This window comes from Trachurus japonicus, chromosome 22, assembly GCF_045865225.1.
Source record: "Trachurus japonicus isolate A0001 chromosome 22, Traja_1.0".
In the NCBI taxonomy this organism is placed as follows: Eukaryota; Metazoa; Chordata; class Actinopteri; order Carangiformes; family Carangidae; genus Trachurus; species Trachurus japonicus.
Window position 1 is genome coordinate 13244441 of NC_140928.1, and position 25552 is coordinate 13269992.

Below are 25552 nucleotides of genomic sequence, written 5' to 3' on the forward strand. Positions count from 1 at the left end.
TATTTGTGCCATGCCAGGTGTTACATTATATTGATTGTGCTAGAGTAGTTCAACAACTGATAATCTATTACTGTACAGACACAGTAAACTGCAATCAGACTCCAGTGTGACTGTGTGAGTCACTACTACTTCTCAGGTTACTGTGACTGTGTGACTGAAGTAAATAAACAACTCACATTTATGCAAATATACACACAGTGTGTAGTGGGAACGTAAATGCAAGACTTACATTGTCAGTATACAGTTATACAGAGTAATATCAGAATGACTTAGGATCATAATCATATCAACAATTGGTACAAGTAACAACATGCAGAGAAATAGATGCAGGCATATAGTCACATGGAACATCCCATCATTAGACTTTAACACTTTCCGTGCACAGTACATATCATTTCCATCTCTTTTGTACATTATTTCCATTTCAGTTTATGGCCATTACTTCTGCAGTATAATGCCCTGCCCTCACTGCCTTTCCTCCCACCGAAGCTGCCTTCATCAGCTCTTCTTAACATTTCCATGTTTCCCACATTCTATGTTATAAACAGTTTTCTTGCCTGTATACAACATCTATTGCACGTCTGCCCATCCTGGGTACAGGGATCCCCCTGTTGCCCACCCAGAGTTTCTCCAATTTTTCCCTGTTAAAATAGTTTTCTATGGAGTTTTTCCTCAGTCGATGTGAGGGTCTAAGGGCAGAGGATGTTGTTATGATGCCATATACTGTACATAAAGCCCTTTGAGACAAACTGTTTTTAAAAAGCAGGCTATACAAATAAAATTACTTTGCTTTGCGTTGTTTATTAAAGCAGATAACAGCGGCACGGCCGTTTCGGCTAATGCTGTGTTCAAGGCAGGCTTTTGAAACCGTAAGTTACAGCTTCAAGTCACAACTACGACTTGGTAGCGTTCCAGGTAACCCGTAGCTCGTGTTTTTACCGTCCTGTTGTCTGTGAAAGTTCCCTATAACGGCCACTCGTAACTTCCGACCCGTGAACTCGTACCAGATCGAACTGGTATGACTTCACAGGAAGGAAAAACACAAAGTACGAGTTTCCTTGAACGCACCATGAGTTAGCAGCCCCCGCCCTTGTCAGGCATCAATTGGTCCTCGTGCTACGTCACCACATTCACGCGCATCCCTTGGCTGCACATAGCCCTTCATGCCGTTCTCTCCCCTCATTGGATAACACTTGTATCCCACAAGGAAAATTTTCTCCTCGGGTTACAGCAGAGCAGAGTGACGGAGAGACTCGTGTTTAGGCTGAAATACTTCATGTAAGTGATTGCTGACGGAAAATAGGACTATTTAGGACTTATATTAACAAAAACATTCCACTGATATCTGCTTTAATGTAGCAGTGTTATTATTGTGTTGAGCCTGAAAGCATTTTCAGCCACAGCTGTGGGTTATAACTGTTTATTTGAGATCCATATCCTGTAAAGTCACCACACCCTGAGTTTTGACACCCTCTGTGTTGATGTCCTGTCCTCTTTCTGTTTAACTTTCCTCATGTGTTGCCCAGATGAAACAAGAAGGGAGGTTTAAGATTTGAAGCAGGTTCCAGCACAGTGAGTCCTGCACTGAACACATAAACTGTCCCTCCACTTTGCCAAAACCCTGTATTATGGTCCAATCAGAGCAAATAAATAAAGACAGAGGGTGTCATACTTTATCATGATGAACAGGATCTGATGGGTATCCCTCCAAATCAAACATCATGCATCTAAAGTAAACATGCATGCTTATTTAAAAGATCCAATCTTTTATCAGCCTGAGGCATGCACAACTTTATCACTTCTTGATAGGTGTGTGCGTGCAGATTCAAGGCTGAAGGTCGACGTTCTCTGAACGTTCCACTGCTTGAAGAGTTCCTTAACTTTTTTCCGGAATTTTTTTCCGACGATAACATAGAGGATGGGATTGAGAACACTGTTGAAAAAGCCTAGGTAGATGACGACCTGTTTGCTGATATGTATGATGTCCTTTAGCTTGCACCCTCCCAAGATTTCCGCTGTTTTAAGAATTTCTATTATCTTCACCACGTGGAATGGTAACCAGCAGACCAGGAACGCCACGAGGACTGCCAGGACAAGAGTGGGGGCCTTACGCTCCGTGTTATGAGAATCTAAACGGTTATTTAGGGCTTGGATGATTTTGGAAGTACACAAGGAAATTATTAAAATGGGGATGATGAAGATTAGAAAAATCAGTATCCCCTCAAACGACAGCTCTATATCTGTGTTTGGGTATTTAATAAAGCATACTGTCTTGGAGTTAGGCAAAGTTTTCACTTGCCTATACATGAGTACTGGAATACCCAAGAGCAAGCCAGAAGCCCATACCAGCAAACAAGCCAGTTTGGCATACTTTGGCCTACGCATTTTGTAATTGGACATTGGGTGCACCAGTGCCAGGTAACGATCAATGCTGATCAGAACAAGGAAGTAGGTGCTGCAGTAGAGGTTCATTACGATGCCGAGGGGAATCAGTCGGCACATGGTTCTACCAAAGGACCAGTCGTATTTATCAGCTGCGTACTTAGCATAACAGGTCGCACAGGACACCAGGATGAGGTCTGCAGCAGCCAAATTGCTCAGGTAGATCTCCCCCGCCGTGCAGGCCTTCTTGTGGAGACAGTAAACCATCAGGACAAACACATTGAAAATGATTCCCAGCACACAGATGGTGAGGATATAGACTGCCAATGCAGTGTAGGTCCAATCCTCCGGTAGTTCAACAGGACATTGTTGTGTATTATTTTTAGTAATGTTTTGGTCGTCATGCATAGGCGCAGGACTGAAGGTAGTGGCAAAGCTGTGGAAGACAGCAAACAAAGCAAAAAGGGTTCAGATGTTGACAGTGTTCCACAATATTGACAATACAAGTTCAGTACATGTGTCTTGAGCAAGTTCCATTTTTGTTTATGGAAAAAAAATATATATTAAAATTGTTTAGTACCTTTTAGTGCATGTCACTCTGGGCCGGATTTACTAAGATCCCAGATAGCGGGCGCTATATTGTTTGCACCCGCTATAATATTGCGAGTTTGGTTAGTGCACGCAAAACAGGTGATCTACTAAGAGTAACCCGCTAAATGAAAACACGTGCAAACCGCAATATGTAAATGAGGGTTTTGCGCGTGTAATCGTTTCCGCCATGGAGAGAGTGGACAGAGAGCTGGACGGACGAAGGGACAGAATGACATTTGATCCGATGCATACAATGACAGCATGTGTGTTCATCTCTCTCGCGCTCTGTTTAGATAAATAAACACAAATCGCTACATGGCCCAACTCGTCATATAGTGACGAACAGGCAGCAGCTTCAGCGACAATCACACACCTGTAATATGTGTGTGTGTGTGTGTGCCGCCCATGATCGAGTGGATTAATAGAGAGCTCAGGTGGGACACACGGATCTAAACCCTCTGACCACCGACCAGAGGGATCAAAGACGGGTGAAGGCAGCGGTGACGTGTCCCAGTCCGGGACCGGGACCGAGAGACGGAGCTGAGCAGCCAGGTGAGAGGAGAGGAGAGGAGAGGAGAGGAGAGGAGCGCACTGCAGGACAGACGTGCCCCGTGCGTAACGGCGCGTAAATGACTTTTAACACGGCTGAAAAACTGTTAGAGAATGACCCAGACGTGAGGAAATGCAGAGATGTAAGATCACGGGGCTCTGACAGGTATCAAATCAATAAACGCATACGTTTTGGCAAAGTTGTATCAGTTAGTACATGGTTTTCAGACGTGGTGAATAAAGACGCAAAAACAGCCACCGCAATCTCTTCCTGGTTTGGTAAATCACATTGCTCACGCTAAATAAATCTATTTGCATCTACTCCTCCCAGTATTCTGCACGTTCTGGCTGAAACGCCCATATTTACATATTCATCAAGGCAAACACACTAAATGGATCGCACGTGCTATTTTGCCCGTGTGAGAGACGCAATCCTCGGTGCGTCCGGTTAGTAGATCAGGTTCCACATGTGTTTGCGCGTGCAATCACGTTTGCACACGTTTTAATACACGCAAACCTTTAGTAAATCCAGCCCTATGTGTATCAACCATTAACATGCAAACTAGAATAATGAAATTTCTTCTTTGACAGTTATTGCATCCATAGCTCTATACAGTGTTAATGAAATGTTAAATGCTGATGAGTAGCTGCTTATATAAACATCACTGATTGACACAGAACATGTTGAGACAAAGGCAGAAACAAGGCAGCAGATTGGTTTAAATTAAAAGACTGTGTTTCAAAACCTGTCTACCTTTTCTGAACAGACTGTGCCTTTCTGGATAAAAATCTTTTCTGTTCAAGATAGTCACTTTGGTCTTGTGGTGTCGATGTTGAATCAAATCATCAAATCAAATTTTATTTGTATGGCACTTTTCATGCATAAAAGCAACACAAAGTACCTCACAGATGCTAAAAACAACAAAGAAGAAAACCAAAACCTCCCAACCCCACAAATACACACAGAGATATAGATACATAGAGACACACACCCACACCCACACACACACACACTCACAAATTTACACCCACACCCACTAGCTGTCATTAGAGAGACATGGCCAGGCACCAAGACCTGAGGTAGGAACAAAGCCATGTTTGGGGGCCGACCACGACTAGGGAGCGTTGCCACAGAGACAACCCCGACCCGGGCAGACAGGAGGCCCCACACCCAGGTGCGGAGCCCTCTGGCCACCCGGGCTGGAGCCATCCACAGGACAGCACCCTCATCGGTAGACCAAAAGCAACTCCCAGTGTGGTAGGCCCCCATGAGGAATACAAAAACTCTGATGACTCTTCTGTGACGAAAAGTAAAAGATAGAAAAGCAATGCAAAAACCTATTGAACCTTATGCATACCTGGTGGGCAGAAGAGTCATTCTTCCAAACAAAGTCCACGTGTAAGGAATCAAAATTCCCAGCTCCACTCAACCAGTGGCGTCTGCTACAGTCTTCTGTGTCTGACTTGCTCTCTTAAAGGACAAAGAGAGCTGGTATTAAAGTGTATTGGTTCATAAGCTCCTCCTTCTCTTCTCTTTCCATTCCTCCTTTCCCTCCTCTTCTTGTAGCCTTATATGTCTCTGTTTCCATCTTTTTTTCCCTCTGAGATATTTAATCTTAACACATTGTGTTTGAAGTCAGCGTTTTATTTTTGTTTTGTTGCTGTCACAGGCAACAAGAAAGACACGAACACTTGTGCTCAAGTCAAAATGCCTGTTGTTAAAAAAACAGAAAATTCTGTCCAGAGGGAATTAGAGCCATGCCAAATGTTACATTGAATAGGGGAGAGCGGGGTAAGTAGTGCCAATTTTTACTTAAATTGCCTTTAAAGCAAGGGGATTATAATAATGCCCCCAACTAATATATGTACATATAGTTTAGGATGTTGTGCATCCCTGGGAACAATCACTTTGAATCTTAAATCAACTGTTTCAGAAATATAGCTTTAGAAAAAAAAAAAAAAATCTGGCACAACTTGCCCCCGGTGCGGGGTAAGTTGTGCCATTGGAGAGAATTCACTGGGGTAAATTGTGCCATTGATAATTGAAGTAAAACAGATAATTTTAATCTCACAAATGATAATGCTATATAAAAGCAAGACATTCAATACAAAATTAAAGCCAGAAGCGGCGATGATCGGGCCCTCGCTTGTCCCCATGTAGTCGTGGAGGCCTGAGGCACGCTGGGGGCTGTGGTGCAAAGAAACGCAATGTTTTGTTCATCCACCAGGCTACGAGCACAACCAGACTGGGCAGGTGTGTTCAGGGGCAGTCCCTCATCACACATGTTAAGTTTCAAGCAAATCCGTGCCCACTGCAATGTTTCTCCTATACACAGACAGCACTGCCACTGGCACAACTTAACCCAGGCCCTTTGGCACAAATTACCCCAAGCCCAGCATTTTGAAAAAAAAGGATTCCCCAGCTGTTTTGAGCTGGCATCATGCTAACTGTATAGACTCATGGTGTAGCTTAATAAAGCACTAAAACATGTGTGAACTGTTTTCAAAGTTATCTATAATTGTTCAAACACGGCAATCAAAAAACCTTGATCATAGAAATTTTACTTTGGAGGGCAAAAACTTGTTTTTTGAACATAAATGTGCTTTCCTCTCAAGCCATGTGTCTCCCTTCTTGATAGGATGAGTGAAATTGATGCCCCTTCAAAAATATGTGGTCACATGACCAACTTCTTCTATAGTTTTCTAGATAACAGGGGTGGAACTACTTGCCCCATGGCACAAATTACCCCACTCTCCCCTAAGTACTTAATTGTTCAGTGTTTTCTTACAGGATTAGATCACAAATTACTTGTTATTTTAGTGATGAATTAGCTAACATGCTAACATGGAGTGCTACTAGCTACTAGTAAACTCTGGCTCTGCAGGCTTCGCATTCATTTCTTTAACAAATACTGTATTTTCAAATGACATACCAAAATTTACTGTAGCCTACATGGATAATTAACAAAGACAAACAAGGAAAGACATTAGATAACAAATTCGAGATATAAGTTCAGATAAGATGGTTTTCCCTTTGTATGTTTAATATTTAAACACAAGTCAACAACACGGCCATATGGAAGTTAACAGAGACAGATAGGCCTACATACTGTGTCCATTAAACAAGACACAAGTGCCACTACAGAGACTGTGAACTGAAACCTGATTCCATTTCTCCTACAATTCACGTCCATTATCTGTTTTCAACCATAACTTTGACAAAGAAATATTACACATCCTCTAATTGCATTTTTTAAAAATCATATCCAAGCATTATTATCATATTAAGTCTCATAGAATAACAACAACATAACAATTTGAGTCATACTCTGTGATTTACCCATGAGCAGAAACAGGATGTCAAAGAATAAGAGTCAAATATGAATCTTTGCATTAAAAATCACCACAGGTTTAATTTGCTCTGTTCTGTTCATGTAAGTGGACACAAGAGATCGTTGATGTGTGGTCATCCTCATTGGTTCCTCTCAACAGATTTGAAACTCCAGCAGGGCCGGACTGGGAAACTTTTTCAGGCCAGGGGTCAGTCATGTAACCAGGCCACCCTGGCCTTGCCCACACGCGCACGTTCACGCCCACACCTACATGCATTGCGCGCATGTACACGCACATGCACGCATGAACACACAGGCACACACACACACACACACACACACACACAGTGCATTCCAAATAGAAGTTCAAATATGGGACCTATGTACAAACTAAGTTAGGAATATACAGTAACTTTTGTGTTTGGGGCCGGGCTGGTAAATACAGTAACACAACAATCCTCAACAAAATCCACTAACACACTTACTAGAAGAGAATAAAGGTTTAACGCAGTGCCAAGGTTACATAAAAGTCATATCATGTGGAATGTCAACTGTCTCTTTGGCATATATTTTTATGTGTAGCCTACAATATAACCTAATAAACAAAGACAACAAAGTCCAAATCAAACAATTAATCAGCTATGAGGAGACAGCCTTTGAATACATGTTCACAGAACATGCACGCACTGATAGACGCAATGTATAATACAGTCCGAGAGTATAGTTCCTAATAAGCAATCACATAATATTGACTCATGTTCTAATATAGGGCTGGGATACATAATAGCAAGTCAGCAACAGACAGCAAAATTCAACACCACTAGTGCTTAATAGAATGGCAGCTATTACCGTATTACAAATGAAAGCCATTTATGTCAAATGGCAGTGCCTGTTGGTGTTATGTCTGCAACTTGCATGTTGTTGCTCAAATGATTCTGTACCTTCTGCCAACTGCTCTGCACTGGCTTCTCCTGAAGTACCAGCAGGACTCATGTCATCACCATCACCACCTTTGAATAGCAAACATATGCTTACAGTGTTTTTCCATACACTATAGTTCATACAGTAAGATAGTGTAGCCTATGTCTCACTTAATTTGCCCTTGTATTCATATACATAATAATGGAATGATCACAGTAAATAAAAAAGTGGCTTGCTTAATTTCATGGCCAGGGCCTATAGCCTACTGTGTAAAAGTTTCATTTCATTTTCTTTTATTTGTTCGAGAGGGACAGTGTACATTAATGAACATTTTAAAAAGATAAAATGTAAATGCACCCAATTATAGCCAATAGACTAATTTGGTGAATAAATTTCTCAACTTAAGGCATTTGGCCGCATCCTCCTCCAGCGCCTTTCTTTTTCTCTCTCTCTCTCCCTCGGCACCGCCTTTTCTCTCTTTTTTTTACCCGGGTTGGGGTCCATGGTTTAATAGTCGAAGCCTCGACTCTCCCTCTCTGCTCGGCGCTCGCTACACACACACACCGCGACTGCAGCAAGTACCAGACACACCACACACACACCCCTTCCTCCGCACGCTGTCTGTGTGGTTGATACGGACTGTTGGGGCGGGTGAACAGATCGAACTGGTACGACTTCACGGTCGGAAAAATACGAGTTTCCTTGAACGCACCATAACAGTCCTCGTCCCTACGTCGCCACATTCACGGCGTTCCTTGGCTGCACACACAGCCCTGCATGCCGTTCTCTCTCCTCATTGGATAAAAACTGTAGGATACGATAAATGTTTTCTCCTCGGCTCAGAGCAGAGCAGAGTGACTGACAGACCCGTGTTTCAGACCAAACACTCTATGTAAGTGATTGCTGTCGGAAGATATAACTATTTAAGACTTATATTAACACAAATATATCACTTACTTCTGCTTTAACTTTTTTATTTTGGTGGCTGTTATAGCACTTTGAGGTTTCTTGTTAAATGTAAAGTGTGTTAGAAATAAAATGTATTATCATTATTATTATTCAAGTCTGATCCTCTGTGTTGATGTCTGGTCCTTCTGTAGATGGCACCAACTTTCCTCCTAAAGTACTGCTATGAGAAAACATACAGTGGATTGAGAGTACTGTTGACAATGGCCAGATATACTGAAACATCATGCCCTTCATTGTGTGTAGGAGTGTGAGACCAGCCGGGGTAAGTTGCTCACTGTCGCTCACTGGTAGTAGGGCAGCCAGAAGATGATAAACATAGCCAGAACAACAAGGACTAGGTATGCTGCCTTCCTCTCTGCATTTTCTCATCTTCTGGCTAATATCTACAGGATAAGGAAGCCTACTATGCTGACAGTCATGTTGTAGCGCAGTCTCCAGCTTTCATGAGGGATCTGATTTAGACCAGCTCTATTTACAACTGTTGTGTGTGCATGCAGTTTTCTTCAGTAATGTGGGCCTCAAGCCAATGTGGTGAGTGAACTCACTTTTTATTTACTAACACATAAAGTAGACGTCAAAAAAAATAAGAAACCACCTTATTCAGTGTGGAGTTCAACAACTGATAATCTATTACAGACACAGTAAACTGCAATCAGACTCCAGTGTGACTGTGTGAGTCACTGCTACTTCTCAGGTTACTGTGACTGTGTGACTGAAGTAAACAAACAACACACATTTATACAAATATGCAAATATACACACAGTGTGTAGTGGGAACGTAATTGCAAGAGTTACATTGTCAGTATACAGTTATACAGAGTAATATCAGTATGACTTAGGATCATAATCATAATATCAATCGGTACAAGTAACAACATGCAGAGAAATAGATGCAGGCATATATAGTTACATGGAACATCCCATCATTAGACTTTAACACTTTCTGTGCACACGTCATTTCCATTTCCTTTGTACATTATTTCAATTTCAGTTTATGGCCATTACTTCTGCAGTATAACGCAGAGCCTGGCACAGTTGTTTAATAATGTAGCAGTGTTATTATTGTGTTAAGCCTGAAAGCATTTTCAGCAACAGCTGTGTGATATAACTGTTAAAATGGTAGATACATTTATTTGAGATCCATATCCTGTAAAGTCACCACACCCTGAGTTTTGTCGTCCTCTGTGTTGATGTCCTGTCCTCTTTCTGTTTAACTTTCCTCATGTGTTGCCCAGATGAAACAAGAAGGGAGGTTTAAGATTTGAAGCAGGTCCCAGCACAGTGAGTCCTGCACTGAACACATAAACTGTTCCTCCACTTTGCCAAAACCCTCAATTATGGTCCAATTGGAACAAATGATGAAAGACAGAGGGTGTCATACTTTATCTTGATGAACAGGATCTGAGGGGTATCCCTCCAAATCAAACATCATGCATCTAAAGTAAACATGCATGCTTATTTAAAAGATCCAATCTTTTATCAGCCTGAGGCATGCACAACTTTATCACTTCTTGATAGGTGTGTGCGTGCAGATTCAAGGCTGAAGGTCGACGTTCTCTGAACGTTCCACTGCGTGAAGAGTTCCTTAACTTTCTTCCGGAATTTTTTTCCGACAATAACATAGAGGATGGGATTGAGAACACTGTTGAAAAAGCCTAGGTAGATGACGACCTGTTTGCTGATATATATGATGTCCTGTAGCTTGCACCCTCCCAAGATTTTCGCTGTTTTAAGAATTTCTATTATCTTCACCACGTGGAATGGTAACCAGCAGACCAGGAACGCCACGAGGACTGCCAGGACAAGAGTGGTGGCCTTACGCTCTCTGTTATGAGAATCTAAACGGTTATTCAGGGCTTGAATGATTTTGAAAGTACAAAAGGAAATTATTAAGATGGGGATGACGAAAATTAGAGAAATCAGTATCCCCTCAAACGACAGCTCTATATCTGTGTTTGGGTATTTCATAAAGCATACTGTCTTGGAGTTAGGCAAAGTTGTCACTTGCCTATACATGAGTATTGGGATACCCAAGAGAAAGCCAAAAGCCCATACCAGAAAACAAGCCAGTTTGACATATTTTGGCCTACGCATTCTGTCGTGGGACAGTGGGTGCACCAGTGCCAGATAACGATCAATGCTGATCAGAACAAGGAAGTAGGTGCTGCAGCAGAGATTTATTAAGATGCTGAGGGGAATCAGTCGGCACATGGTACTACCAAAGGACCAGTCGTATTTATCAGCAGTGTACTTAGCATAAAAGGTCAAACAGGATACCAAGATGAGGTCTGCAGCAGCCAAGTTGCTCAGGTAGATCTCCGCCACAGTGCAGGCCTTCTTGTGGAGACAGTAAACCATCAGGACAAACACATTGAAAATGATTCCCAGCACACAGATGGTCAGGATATAGACTGCCTGTGCAGTGTAGGTCCAATCCTCTGGTGGTTCAAAACGACATTGTTGTTCAATGTTTTTTGTGATGTTTTGGTCGTCATGCATAGGCGCAGGACTGAAGGTAGTGGGAATGCTGAAGGACAGCAAACAAGGCAAAACATTAAAATAATACAAACATGACAAAACAAACAGTTAATACAGTCAAGATAATGTAAAATCACCAGCATTTTTGTTTTTCAAAAACTAGTATAGCATACTGAGAAACCCAGAGGCCCAAGTAACCATAAGAAATATATAATGATACTAAAACTTAATTCACATCATCTGCTGTGCTTTAACAACAGCGCACTGAGTTGCCCCTTGGTATGAAATGCATTATATAAATAAAGATGCCTTGCCTTGCCTAATGTTCCACAATACTGACTTTACAAATTCAGCATAATATGTCTATAGCAAGTTCCACTTTTAATTTTTTTTCTTTTTTTTTTCTTTTTACAATAAACTATTGTTAAAATAGTTTAGTACCTTTTAGTGCCGGTGGTTCTGTGTATCAACCATAAACATGCAAACTAGAATACTGAAATTGTTTGACAGTTATTGCATCCATATTTCTCTTCAGTGTTAATAGAATGTTAAGTAGCTGCTTATATAAACATAACCGATTGACACAGAACATGTTGAGACAAATGCAGAAACAAAGCTGCAGCTTGGTATGACCAAAGGACTTGGAAACCTGTCTAACTTCTCTGAAGAGGCTGTGCCTATCTGGATACAATTATTTTCTGTTCAAGATAAGCTTGCTTACATTGTTAGATTAACACAGACCACTACTGATGATGAACAAAAAGGAACATTACATTTTTGATGACCCTTGCATAACTGTGACAGAAATTAAACTGTCCGTCTTGTGCTGAAAAACCCCAAATTGAACCTTACTTTGTGGGCAGAAGAGTCATTTTCCAAACAAAGTCCACGTGTAGGGTGTCAAAATTCCCAGCTCCACTCAACCAGTGGCGTCTGCTACAGTCTTCTGTGTCTGACTTGCTCTCTTAAAAGACAAAGAGAGCTCGTATTAAAGTGTATCGGTTCATAAGCTCCTCCTTCCCTTCTCTTTCCATTCCTCTTTTCCTTCCTCTTCTTGTAGCCTCTCTGCACTTTGTTTTTTTTCAGAGATATTTCATCTTAATTTTTGTCTCGTTGCTGCAGGCAACCAGAAAGACACAAACCTATTATCACTTGTGCTTAAGTCAAAATGCCTGTTGTTAAAAAAGGAGAGATTTATGGAATCCTTGATCTTTTTCAGTTTGTTAAATTGGTGGTGGGAAAACAGCTGCACCATCTTACAAGACCACCTACAGTATTACCGCTGCCTCTTTCTTCTCACCAAACTGACTGTGGCACAAGAGCAGCTAGTGAAAATCCAGAGGGAATCAGTGCCATGCCAAATGAGAGCACCGATATTGGGCATCTTGAAAATTCTATTCCAATTCATCTGTAAACCCCCCCCCCCTTTGTTTTTGTTGCGGGAGGACCACAACAAAAACAAGATTCAATTAAAGTAATTAACTATGATTGTTCATTAGAGCCCTGGAAACGGATGTCAAGTGGGAACATGCTGTAGAGTAAATGGCTACTATACAATTAGTTATACATGAGATTTTACCACTGCCAAATGTCAATCTGATATATCAAAATAAAAACATATTCTTGGGTTTATCAGATAGATTTATTTTAGAATTAATGACAAGTTTTCAGTTGAAACATGACAGCATTCAATCAATGTGGTAAGATGCCCAAAGTGTGATGTTAGCATACTATCACCCATCCATCCATCCATCCATCCATCCATCCATCCATCCATCCATCCATCCATCCATCCATCCATCCATCCATTACAGTATCTGTGATGAAGGCTGAAGCCAATCCCTGCTGAGATTGGGAGGGTGTGGAGCAGTAGCAGATGATAAACACAGCCAGAACAACAAGGGCACGGTATGCTCCTTTCCTCTCCACACTCCCCCTGCTGCATTTTCTTATCTTCTGGCTGCTACTGATTACTTAGGTGATGTGGCAACTACAGCAGGATACAATAGGAACAGAGATAAGGAAGCCCACTATGCTGACAGTCATGTTGTGGCGCAGTCTCCATCCTTCATGAGGATATGCTAGGTAGCATGCACCAATTGCTACAGTAGATGAGGGAACAACTGAGTGGACGAGTATAGCAAGGAAGCTGAGCACAATTCCAGCAATCCAAATACCGAAGCAAATCCAGTGGGGTGAGGGCCAGGTATCTGTCCGCACTAAGACGCGTAAGAATAAACACACTGCAGTAATAATGCATCCCAATAGAGATAATAAGAGTTGATATAGCCTATGATTTAGGTCAGCTCTATTTACCACTGTTGTGTGTGCATGCAGTTTTCTTCAGGAATGTGGTCCGCAAGTGAGTGAACTCACTTTTAATTTACTTCCAAATATAGTGGACATCATGAAACATAAGAAACCACCATATTCAGTGTGGAAATCTTCTTACAAACTTTGCAATGGTGACAAACGATTTTACTGCTGCATTTGTGTCATACCAGTTCCACAACTGATAATCTATTACAGACACAGTAAAGTGTAAACAGACTCCAGTGTGACTGTGTGAGTAACTACTTCTCCTCAGGTTGCTGTGACTATGTGACTGAAGAAAACAAACAACACAAATTTATATGCCAATAGACACACAGGGCCCTATACTAAATGTTAGCTTTTGTAAAAACGTGTGCAACCTTGATTGCAAACACATGTTGAAGCTGATCTACTAACCCCAAGCACCAAGGATTGCTCTCTCAAATGGGCAAATTAGTATGCACAATCCATTTACAGTAGCATGTTTGTCTTGATGAATATCCAAATGGGCGTTTCTACCAGAACACGCAAAAATATTGGGAGGAGTAATCATGCTTTCACCTGTAACTGTCATTGTACCTGTTTGTGTTGTCTTCTGCTTGTCCCCCCGGTCTGTCACTATACCCTTCTCTTGTTTCTATGTAAGCATTTTTGGGTTCTTGAAAAGCACTATACAAGTCTAATGAATTATTATTATCATCATGCACCAATCAATGAGGGTACAACTGCACAGAGTGGAAGAGTGTAGCAAGGAAACTGAGCACAATTCCAGCAATCCAGATGCCGAAGCAAATCCGGTGTGATCCGCACTCACAGGCGTAAGAATAAACACACTGCAGTAATAATTCATCCCAATAGAGATAATAAGAGTTAATATGATTTAGGTCAGCTCTTACCACTGTTGTGTGTGTGCATGCAGTTTTCTTCAGGAATGTGGTCCTCAAGCCAATGTGGTGAGTGAACTTTTTATTTACTTCCAAATAAAGTGGACGTCATGAAAAACAAGACACAACCTTATTCAGTGTGGAAATCCTTTTACAAACTTTGCAATGGTGACCAACGATTTTACTACTGTATTTGTGCCATGCCAGGTGTTACATTATAATGATTATGCAAGAGGCCCACAACTGATAATCTATTACAGACACAGTAAACTGCAAACAGACTCCAGTGTGAGTCACTTCTCAGGTTACTGTGACTGTGTGACTGAAGTAAACAAACAACACACATTTATACAAATATGAAAATATACAGTACACACAGTGTGGAGTGGGAACGTAAATGCAAGAGTTACATTATCAGTAGGGGAGAGTGGGGTAATTTGTGCCATGGGGCAAGTAGTTCCACCCCTGTTATCTAGAAAACTATAGAAGAAGTTGGTCATGTGACCACATATTTTGCACCAAGGATTTCACTCATCCTATCAAGAAGGGAGACACATGGCTTGAGAGGAAAGCACATTTATGTTCAAAAAACAAGTTTTTGCCCTCCAAAGTAAAATTTCTATGATCAAGGTTTTTTGATTGCCATGTTTGAACAATTATAGATAACTTTGAAAACAGTTCACACATGTTTTAGTGCTTTATTAAGCTACACCATGAGTCTATACAGTTAGCATGATGCCAGCTCAAAACAGCTGGGGAATCCGTTTTTTTCAAAAATTCTTGGGTTCTTGCCAAAAGGGCCTGGGTTAAGTTGTTGCAGTGCTGTCTGTGTATAGGAGAAACATGGCAGTGGGCACGGATTTGCTTGAAACTTAACATGTGTGATGAGGGACCGCCCCTGAACACACCTGCCCAGTCTGGTTGTGCTCGTAGCCTGGTGGATGAACAAAACATGGCATTTCTTTGCGCCACAGCCCCCAGCGTGCCTCAGGCCCCCGCGACTGCATGGGGACAAGCGAGGGCCCGATCATCGCCGCTTCTGGCTTTAATTTTGTATTGAATGTCTTGCTTTTATATAGCATTAACATTTGTGAGATTAAAATGATCTGTTTTACTTCAATTATCAATGGCACAATTGATAATCTCTTCCAATGGCACAACTTACCCAAACCGGGGGCAAGTTGTGCCAGATTTTTTTTTTTTTTTCTAAAGCTATATTTCTGAAACTGATTAAGATTCAAAGTGATTGTTCCCAGGATGCACAACATCCTAAACTATATGTACATATATTAGTTGGGGGCAAATTATAATCCCCTTGCTTTAAAGGCAATTTAAGTAAAAATTGGCACTACTTACATTATCAGTATACAGTTATACAGAGTAATATCAGTATGACTGAATCATAATCATAATATCAATCGGTACAAGTTACAACATACAGAGAAATAGATGCAGGCATGAATAGTCACATGGAACATCCCATCATTAGACTCTAATGCTGAATTCCAATCCGCCCCCTAAACCCTCACTGACTTAAGTGACGTCAGCTCTAAGTGACAGAGTGTGAGAGTCTGTGAGGGTCCAGATGCTGTAAACATGAATGGAACAGCACTTACCCACTCTCACCACACGTTACCTTGACAACAACATGTTGTTGACTCCGGTCTTGGGCCGATAATTTACCGTACTTTCAACACGCACAAGATGTGTGAGGTGGACGGACTCAAAACAAAATGTTCCTGGATCAGATCTGCTCAAATCATCATCAATAATCACAAACTGCACACGTTAATACTGACAGTAAACTTCTTCTTTTTTTTTTCTCTTTCTTTCTTTTTTTTGGTTGTTGCTCTTGTCCATTAACAATAAAGAGAGCGGTGGAGCTCTCTCTGACTACGTGTGTTCATTTACTTTTTTTTTTTTTTAACCCTTGCGTTCCGACGGCATCTCATGTGTTTGACTTCACAACGCTATGAACTGTGGGTAATTCCCCTACCCAAAGTCAGCATCGGTGCTGACTTACGGTAAGGGGACAGTAAGGGCTCATTCACTGACTCACTGACTTGGTGATCAGACAACGGAACAGCCCTCACACACTCACGGACTTCCCGTGAACGCGCCTCTAAGTCAGTGAGTCCGTGAGGGGTCGGATTGGAATTGGGCCTAACACTTTCTGTGCACACATCATTTCCATCTCTTTTGTACATTATTTCCATTTCAGTTTATGGCCATTACTTCTGCAGTATAACGCAGAGCCTGGCACAGTTGTTTAATAATGTAGCAGTGTTATTATTGTGTTAAGCCTGAAAGCATTTTCAGCAACAGCTGTGTGATATAACTGTTAAAATGGTAGATACATTTATTTGACATCATTATTTGACATCCTCTGTGTTGGCGTCCTGTCCTCTTTCTGTTTCTGTTTCTGTTTAACTTTCCTCATGTTGCCCAGATGAAACAGGAAGGAAGATAAGAAGGAAGATAAGATTTGAAGCAGGTCCCAGCACAGTGAGTCCAGCATATACTGAACACATAAACTGTTCCTCCACTTTGCCGAAACCCTGAATTATGGTCCAATCAGAACAAATGATGAAAGACAGAGGGTGTCATACTTTATCTTGATGAACGGGATCCCAGGGGTATCCCTCCAGATCAAACATCATGTATCTAAAGTAAATATGCATGCTTATTTAAAAGATCCAATCTTTTATCAGCCTGAGGCATGCACAACTTTATCACTTCTTGATAGGTGTGTGCGTGCAGATTCAAGGCTGAAGGTCGACGTTCTCTGAAGGTTCCACTGCTTGAAGAGTTCCTTAACTTTCTTCCGGAATTTTTTTCCTACGATAACATAGAGGATGGGATTGAGAACACTGTTGAAAAAGCCTAGGTAGATGACGACCTGTTTGCTGATATATATGATGTTCAGTAGCTTGCACCCTCCCAAGATTTTCGCAGTTTTTAGCATTTCTATTATTTTCACTATGTGGAATGGTAACCAGCAGACCAGGAACGCCACGAGGACTGCCAGGACAAGAGTGGTGGCCTTACGCTCTCTGTTATGAGAATCTAAACGGTTATTCAGGGCTTGAATGATTTTGAAAGTACAACAGGAAATTATTAAGATGGGGATGATGAAGATTAGAGAAGTCAGTATTCCCTCAAACGACAGCTCTATATCTATGTTTGGGTATTTCATAAAGCATACTGTCTTGGAGTTAGGCAAAGTTGTCACTTGCCTATACATGAGTATTGGGATACCCAAGAGAAAGCCAAAAGCCCATACCAGAAAACAAGCCAGTTTGGCATACTTTGGCCTACACATTCTGTCGTAGGACATTGGGTGCACCAGTGCCAGATAACGATCAATGCTGATCAGAACAAGGAAGTAGGTGCTGCAGTAGAGGTTCATTACGATGCCGAGGGGAATCAGTCGGCACATGGTACTACCAAAGGACCAGTCATATTTATCAGCCGTGTACTTAGCATAAAAGGTCACACAGGACACCAGGATGAGGTCTGCTGCAGCCAAGTTGCTCAGGTAGATCTCCGCCACAGTGCAGGCCTTCTTGTGGAGACAGTAAACCATCAGGACAAACACATTGAAAATGATTCCCAGCACACAGATGGTCAGGATATAGACTGCCTGCACAGTGTAGGTCCAATCCTCTGGTGGTTCAAAAGGACATTGTTGTTCAATGTTTTTTGTGATGTTTTGGTCGTCATGCATAGGCGCAGGACTGAAGGTAGTGGGGATGCTGTGGAGGACAGCAAACAGGGCAAAACATTAAAATAATGCAAACATGACAAAACAGTTTTAAAATTGCCAGCCCAAGTTACAGCCCAAGTAACAATGAGAAATATTTAATGATACTAAAACTTAATTCAGGTCATCTGCTGTGCTTTAACAATGACTAATACAGAAGAACAGAAGTACTACAGTTCTAAGAGTTATTATTACAAGAAAACTGTTGCACAGCTGTTGCACAGCTGTTAAGGTTTGACCACTTGTAAACTCTACAGACTGTTTATTTTCTACAGTAATGATTAATAAGCTATTCCTTTTGCAGTTTTCATTAGTTTACCCTTTTATTTCACAATAAAGAGGCTTGAGTGGTGATTTTACAGGAAACTCGTGCATCATGCTCTATGTATCAACCATAGACATGCTAGAATAATGAAATTTTGGCAGTTATTGCATTCTATACAGTGTTAATGAAATGTTAAATGCTGATCAGTAGCTGTTTATATTGACATCATTGATTGACACAGAACACACTGAGACAAATGCAGAAACAAAGCTGCAGTTTGGTAAGACGAAAAGACAGAGTTTGAAAATCTGTCCCAACTTTTCTGAACAAGCTGTGCCTGTCTGGAAAAAACAATTTTCTGTTCACGAAAGTAACTTTGGTCTTGTGGTGTTTTGTATCTTTTGGTGTCTATGTGAGCAGTTTCACGTAGCTTGTTTACATTGTTACATTAACACAGACTACTGGTAAAATAAAGGTTGAGAAAAAAAAAAACACAGACTACTGATCATATTGAACAGTATGAAAACTTTAATGACCCTTTCATATTCAACAGTGATGAAAAGTAAAATATAGAAAGACAATGCAAAAACATAATGAACCTCGTGCATACCTTGTGGGCAGAAAAGCCATTCTTCTCAAGAAATTCCACGTGAAAGGAGTCAAAATTCCCAGCGACACTCAACCTGCTAGAGTCTTCTGTGTCTGACTTAGAAGACACAACAAGAGTGTTTTGTTTCATAAGCTCCTCCTTTCCCCTCTTCTCAGAGACTTGTATGCACAGCCTGTATCTTTGTTTAAAGTCTCTTGTTTTTCAGAGATATTTAATCTCAACAGATTGTGTTTAAAGTCAGAGTTTCATACACTTCACCTGGCTGTGGAGGTTTCTCAGTGGAAGCCTTTAATATGCCAATAAAACTGATTTAATACCTGTAACATAATCCTTCTGTCTTCACATTTTCTTTGTAGGGTTACCCTAACATTACCACAAGGCAGGAATTCGTAAAACTAATCCCTTCTGTGACTTAGACTTGGATAAGCACCAGAAAACAGAGGGATTGAAATCATTATTTTGTTTAAACTCATTCAGTGATGTCATATAACAACTCTGGCTAGCAGGGATGTTTTTAATAAGTCTAATGGCATGAAATGAAACGAAAGAAGAAGAAGAAAAGAAAAGAAAACAGTTTCAACAGTGTCCAGTGTATAAAAATTAACCATTGAAACAATCTCACTTTGAGTTCATAAATCTATGCAGCCTACATGTCCAGCTAACCTACACCTCAATACAAAAACATTAACAGCAGGCGAAAATATGCTTCACAATGTAAATTTGTATGTGTGCTTATTTTAAGGTCATTTTATTTAAAATTACAGTTTTTAATTTTCAGACTGCACTGTAAAGTCACACACTTAAGTTGAAATGCATTAGGTTTTTGCATACTTCATACATGAAATAGAATATCTACAATGTTGGTATATACTGTATACAACAAGCATTAAATACAATACTTTTGTCTCTATACTGTCACAGGCAACAAGAAAGAAAATACCTTAGCTGGTCTAGAACTTAACACACAAATGCACCACCTTACAAAGCCACATACAGTACTGTACAATATTAAAATCCATGTCATGCTAAACAAGAGCATTGATCTTGAGCATCTGGAAAATTTGGTTCCAGTTCATCCGTAAATAAACACTGTCAAACATATTCAACAACTACAATGGATATTTTTGAGTGAGAGAAATAAAGGAACTCTTGACAAAAAACATAGTCATTCCCTATATCAACTTTATTTTTACTCCAGAATAATAGCAAGCTAGGGAAATGGGAGGACCACAACAAAAACAAGATTCAATAAAAATAATCAACTGTAATTGTTCATTACATTTAGATCATAGAGCTCTGGAAATGTATGTAACGTGGGACGATAACAAACAAGGAAAAACATTAGATAACAAACTCTAGATACAAGTGAAGATAAGATGGGTTTACCTTTGTGTGTTTTTATATTTAAACACAAGTCAAGGGACAGGGACAGGCACAGATGATACAGATACATGCTGTGTCCATGAAATAAGACGCAAGTGCCACTACAGACACTGCAAACTGTAACTTGACTCCAAATTTCCTCCTACAGATTACGTCCATTATCTCTTTTTTCAACCCTAACTGGCAAAGCAATATTATACATCATCTAATAGCATTTTTAACCATATAAGAGGAGCATTATCATATCAAGTCTCATGACATAACAGTTTGAGTCACATCCTGTGTCTTAACTTTACTCATTAGCAAAAGAAAACCACTGTTCCATTGTGTTTGAGAATGCTCAAAAGTACAGTCATTTTGGCAGAATATGATGGGGGCCATTTCTCAGATGGTGGGTAAGAACGTTCCCCTGCAAGCGAAATTTTGTATACCCTGAAAATTTGGTTGGCAATTCTAAACAATCAGTATTTATTGATTTGGGGCCTCTTCAAGCTAGAAGAGTGATTGCTCTTTTATGGAAAAATTTAGAATTGCCCTCTGTAAAGTTATGGCTGAAGGAGATTGCAACATACCTTGCGTTAGATATTACATAGAGGGAAAATAAAACTGTTTGTTAAAGTATGGAAACCTTTTTTTGAATTTTTGGAGGATGAGCATTTTACAATAACTTGCAGTTCATCACTCCTGCTGCTTTTTCAGGTATTTATTTGTTTTTACTTCTGTTACTACTGTTTCATTTGTATTATTATTATTTTCCTCATCTTTTGATTGTTTTGTTGTATAGTACACTTACAAATAACACTGACCAAAGCAATAGCAAATAATGTATATGTTTTCTATGTAAAAACTTAATAAAATATTGTTTAAAAAAAAAAAAAAAAACTTTACCCATGAGCAGAAATGGAAGTGGACAACAGGATATCAAAGAATAAGCATCAAATCTGAACCTTTGCATTAAAAATGACCACAGGCTTAATTTGCTCTGTCCTGTTGATGTAAGTGGACACAAGAGATCGTTGATGTGTGGTCATGTCTGATCCTCTGCGGTGATGTCTGGTCCTCCTGTAGATGACGCTAACTTTCCTTCTAAAGTACTGCCCTGAGAAAACATACAGCAGTGGATTGAGGGTACTGTTGACAAAGGCCAGATACACTGAAACATCATGTCCAACGTTGAGAGTGTGAGACCACAGCTTCTCATCCAACACATGCAGGTCACAGAGTGTGTCTAGGAAGGTGAATACCTGGAAAGGACCCCAGCACACTAAGAATAGTAGTGTGACAGAGTAGACAAGTACTGTGGCCTTTGTGTCATTAACGTCATTAAAACCTACACTCTCCCTCCTCTGAGCTAAAGCTTTGATTATGTTCCCACTGCTGAAAACAATGACCAGAACAGGGAGTACAAATCCCACCGCATTCAACAGGATCTGATGGGCTAACTTCCAAGAGCTATCATAAGAGTAATCCAATATGCAGGATGTTGTGTTATACTCCTTGATGAACTTGACATTTCTGTGAACCATAGTTGGTGTGCTCAATATGATCCCTAGTATCCACATAAAGAAGCAGGCCACCTTGGCATAAAGCGTCCGTCTCAACCCTCTGGCCTTCATGGTCTTCACAAATGCTAGGTAGCGATCAACACTTATCATGACAAGGGTGTAGATGCTAGTGTAGAAATTGATGATGATGATGGAGTTGACCAGTTTGCATAAGGCGTCTCCATATAGCCAGTCAAAGTCGTTGAGGATGTACATTGCCCAGAAAGGGAGGCCACACAGGAGAATGAAGTCAGCCAGTGCCAGGTTGCTCAGGAAGATCTCTGCTACAGTCAGTCGATCCTTGTGGGCTACAAACACCACCAGGACAAAGCTGTTAAAGAGAAGGCCTAACAGGCTTAAGATGAAGATGTATGGGGGCACAACAGAGCGGACAAGCTCCCAGTCTTCAGACACTGGAGCCTCTGATGGACCCACTGGCAGGGATGTTGTGCTGTTTTCAGACCACAGCGTTGCCACAGTAACAAGTTTCATTGGTTCCATGGTCTAGGACACAAAATTGAAGCTCTGTTGTTATTTTTGAAAACTGCTGCATCGTAGAAAAAATCACTATACTTACAATAAAATGAACAAAGACTAAAAAGATCACCAACATAAAAATGTTTGTTCAGATCAGCCGCATTAGTTTTCTGATGAAACAGACACACACTTAAATAAGTCTGCCTTTAGTTCAACGAAACTTAAACAATTATTTTTTTGCACAGTCTTTCAGTTTGTCTCAGTAAAACATATTGTTTTGTGTATGACTTTTAGTATTTCCATTTCCACCCAAAACAACAAAAACAAAGGACAGAAAATAAGGAGCTCTTACCGTATGTTTCATGAACATGTTCCTCCTATGGCAAAATACTAATGCTAAAAATCATGTCTGGGACGAAGCTCATCTGTGTACACTGAGCTCGTAGTAAAAGTACACACAAGACCTTTTGTATACAGAGTTGCATTCTTCCACACCCTTGGTCGAGGAGTTCAGTGGATCATCTTGTTTATAAAACAGTCAAATCGGGTTTGCGCACATGTCAGAGACACTGCAGCAAATGTTCTGGAGAGAGGCCCAAACTGCAGAGGACTGACTTCATCACAACTAGGTTAATCTATTCTGATTCATAATGTTAAGTTTTTTTTTAAGTTTTTTTTTAGCTCTTACTCCTTTTTTGACGAGACAGAGAGGGGGAATGACACACAGCAAAGGGCCAGCGGGGGACTATAGCCCTATAGCCTCTAGGGCGACTGCTCAACACACCCAAATGATTCCCATTTTATCAGAAAAAATTGCATCCTAACTCAAGATAACAATAACAGAACTCATATGACTCAACCAAGTAAAAGTCAAAGTCATAGCCAAACTTGTAAACAATATGACAAGTTGAGCCTGTGCTATCCCTTTTATGGTCAAAATTATAACTGCACACTTGCAAATTGTTTAGTCTATCAAGCGCTTTTGAAATGGAAACTGGCATCCAATGTGTTAGCATTCCTATCCTTTCTTATCAAAACACATACATCCCATTCTTCATAGTCACAATTCAAACAATATTTTATTAAGAAAAACCAACACTTACACATTGTTGATACAATCCATAACATTTTCATTTTTCAAAGGCTTAAGGTGCGTTCACACCGGAGCTTTTGTTTTTGTCGCTGTCGCTCGTATCGCTCCGAAAAAAACGCTCCGTCGCTCAGGTGCAGACGCTCGTCAATTTGGCACAGAGCCACAGACTCGCATTTTCTCTTTGATGACACCATGCCCACTAACATGTGTCTCTGTTTACACCGGCACCACCGGGATTACAGCAGCCAATCAGCGCTGAGCGACGAGCGACTGACGGCCGGAGAGTTGGGATTTCTCATCTCGAGCGACAGGAGCGACTTCAGCGAAAAAACGCTCTGTCGCTCCGAGCCCCAGCGTTTTATCGCCCAGGCTCGTTTGCATTCACTTAACATGTAAACTCGTCGCTCGCTCTAAAAACAAAAGGTCCGGTGTGAACGCAGCTTTAGCTGACAATTTTGTCTGAGATCCAAATGCTTTGTGGTTGATTGTTATGTTTTTCTTATTATGTTGGTAATGCAGCAGACACACCAAGTAACTAGCTCAATCTATAATAAACTCTATGATACATAAACATTATGGTTTCTTAGTTTCCTATTTTAGACTTTAACACGTGAGGAACTATAGAAAAATCACTTTCAATTGGCTGATTGTTGCTACAAAAAAAGAAAGCTGAGGTAAACCACAACATTTAACTGGCCTTTGTTTGGGAATAATGAGTGGAACATTTCTGAGAGGAACTACTAAGTTCAAGACGACAAACAATGTAATGGAAAATAATAGTCAACGTAACCTCTGGAGTAAATTTACCTCAACAATGCAGGCCATGCAATCCATTAACACTAACATAACTGAACATTACGAATGTTTTTACACCTGATAATTCTTTGTCACTTCAAGAAAGCCAAAAATTATTTTGCATCAGAAACATGTTACACGCAAATAAAAAGGAAATGCATCTTAGTTACACCAGTTAAGTCTGGTGTTTATTTCCAGTTTTCTTCCAAATATAACAAATTTCCAGATAGAGTTTAACATTTATACCACACTTATGTCTTTGCGGTGACTATAGCTGGGTTTCCATCCAAGTCGTATCGAATTTAAAAGCGGATTTTGTGAAAATGCACAAAAAGCAAAGCGAATTTATGCCCGTTTCCATTCATTATTGTTTTGCGATTAGGAGGAGTGCACTGTGAGATTACGTCATAAGAGAGCGTGAATGTATCCAACAGTTGACACTCAGCTGACACTCAACATCATGGACAATTTACGTACTTTCCGGACTATAGACGCACCTGTATAAGCCGCACCAGCTACATTTTAAAAGAAAATACACATATAGGCCGCACTTGAATATAAGCTGCAGGTTTTCATGTTGTAACATGAGATATTTACACAGAAAGACAGTAGGGAACTGTGACAGTCCGCTCGCTTTTCCGCTGTTTTGGTTATGCTCCTCTCCTCCATGTGCATCTGTTTACATACGAAGCCGGTGAAAAATCAATAAGTTACATAACAATGTTACGGCGTGTGTTTGTGTAGTCTTAACCGTCATAAACAAAAGATTATGGGTTACGGAGCGCGTTTGTGTTGCGGTGCAGAGAGGAGAGCTGGGAGACCGGGGCGTCGCTGGGTGAAGTCCAGCAGCTTCACCCACAAACTCTGCCTCAATTCGCATAATCTGTTTCCATCACAAAAACTCGCATTTCCTTTATTCGATACGCTGACAAATCCACCCCCTCCAAGCGTATAAACTTTTATGCGCATTTACTGCCTTTATTCGAATTTCTGGCGTTTCCATTCAAGTATTTATGCGCATTTTCACAAAATGCGCATAAGAAAAGGTGGATGGAAACCCAACTTATGAAGCCAATTAGCCTACCTTAGCATAAAGACTGAAAACATGCGGAAACAGCTAACCTGGCTCCGCCAACAGTTAAGTAAAATACACTTAAATCACAACATATCTGTTTAATGTGTACTAAAACAAAGTAAAAAAAA

The 25552-nt window shown here is 40.6% G+C and overlaps 3 protein-coding genes across 3 annotated transcripts; all 3 read right to left on the reverse strand.

The window, feature by feature from the left end:
- Positions 1-1589: 1589 nt before the first annotated feature.
- On the reverse strand, positions 1590-12124 carry LOC146963660 (B2 bradykinin receptor-like). The gene is made up of 2 exons (XM_085767209.1): positions 12075-12124; positions 1590-2818 (listed from the first exon to the last, which is right to left on the reverse strand). The coding sequence occupies exons 1-2, from the start codon at positions 12092-12094 to the stop codon at positions 1771-1773; spliced, it is 1068 nt and encodes a 355-aa protein (XP_085623335.1). The 5' UTR covers positions 12095-12124; the 3' UTR covers positions 1590-1770.
- Positions 12125-16580: 4456 nt separating this feature from the next.
- On the reverse strand, positions 16581-19154 carry LOC146963661 (B2 bradykinin receptor-like). The gene is made up of 2 exons (XM_085767207.1): positions 19058-19154; positions 16581-18174 (listed from the first exon to the last, which is right to left on the reverse strand). The coding sequence occupies exons 1-2, from the start codon at positions 19075-19077 to the stop codon at positions 17127-17129; spliced, it is 1068 nt and encodes a 355-aa protein (XP_085623333.1). The 5' UTR covers positions 19078-19154; the 3' UTR covers positions 16581-17126.
- Positions 19155-21366: 2212 nt separating this feature from the next.
- On the reverse strand, positions 21367-23019 carry bdkrb1 (bradykinin receptor B1). The gene is made up of 2 exons (XM_085767127.1): positions 22814-23019; positions 21367-22488 (listed from the first exon to the last, which is right to left on the reverse strand). The coding sequence occupies exons 1-2, from the start codon at positions 22829-22831 to the stop codon at positions 21376-21378; spliced, it is 1131 nt and encodes a 376-aa protein (XP_085623253.1). The 5' UTR covers positions 22832-23019; the 3' UTR covers positions 21367-21375.
- Between the last annotated feature and the right edge of the window lie 2533 nt (positions 23020-25552).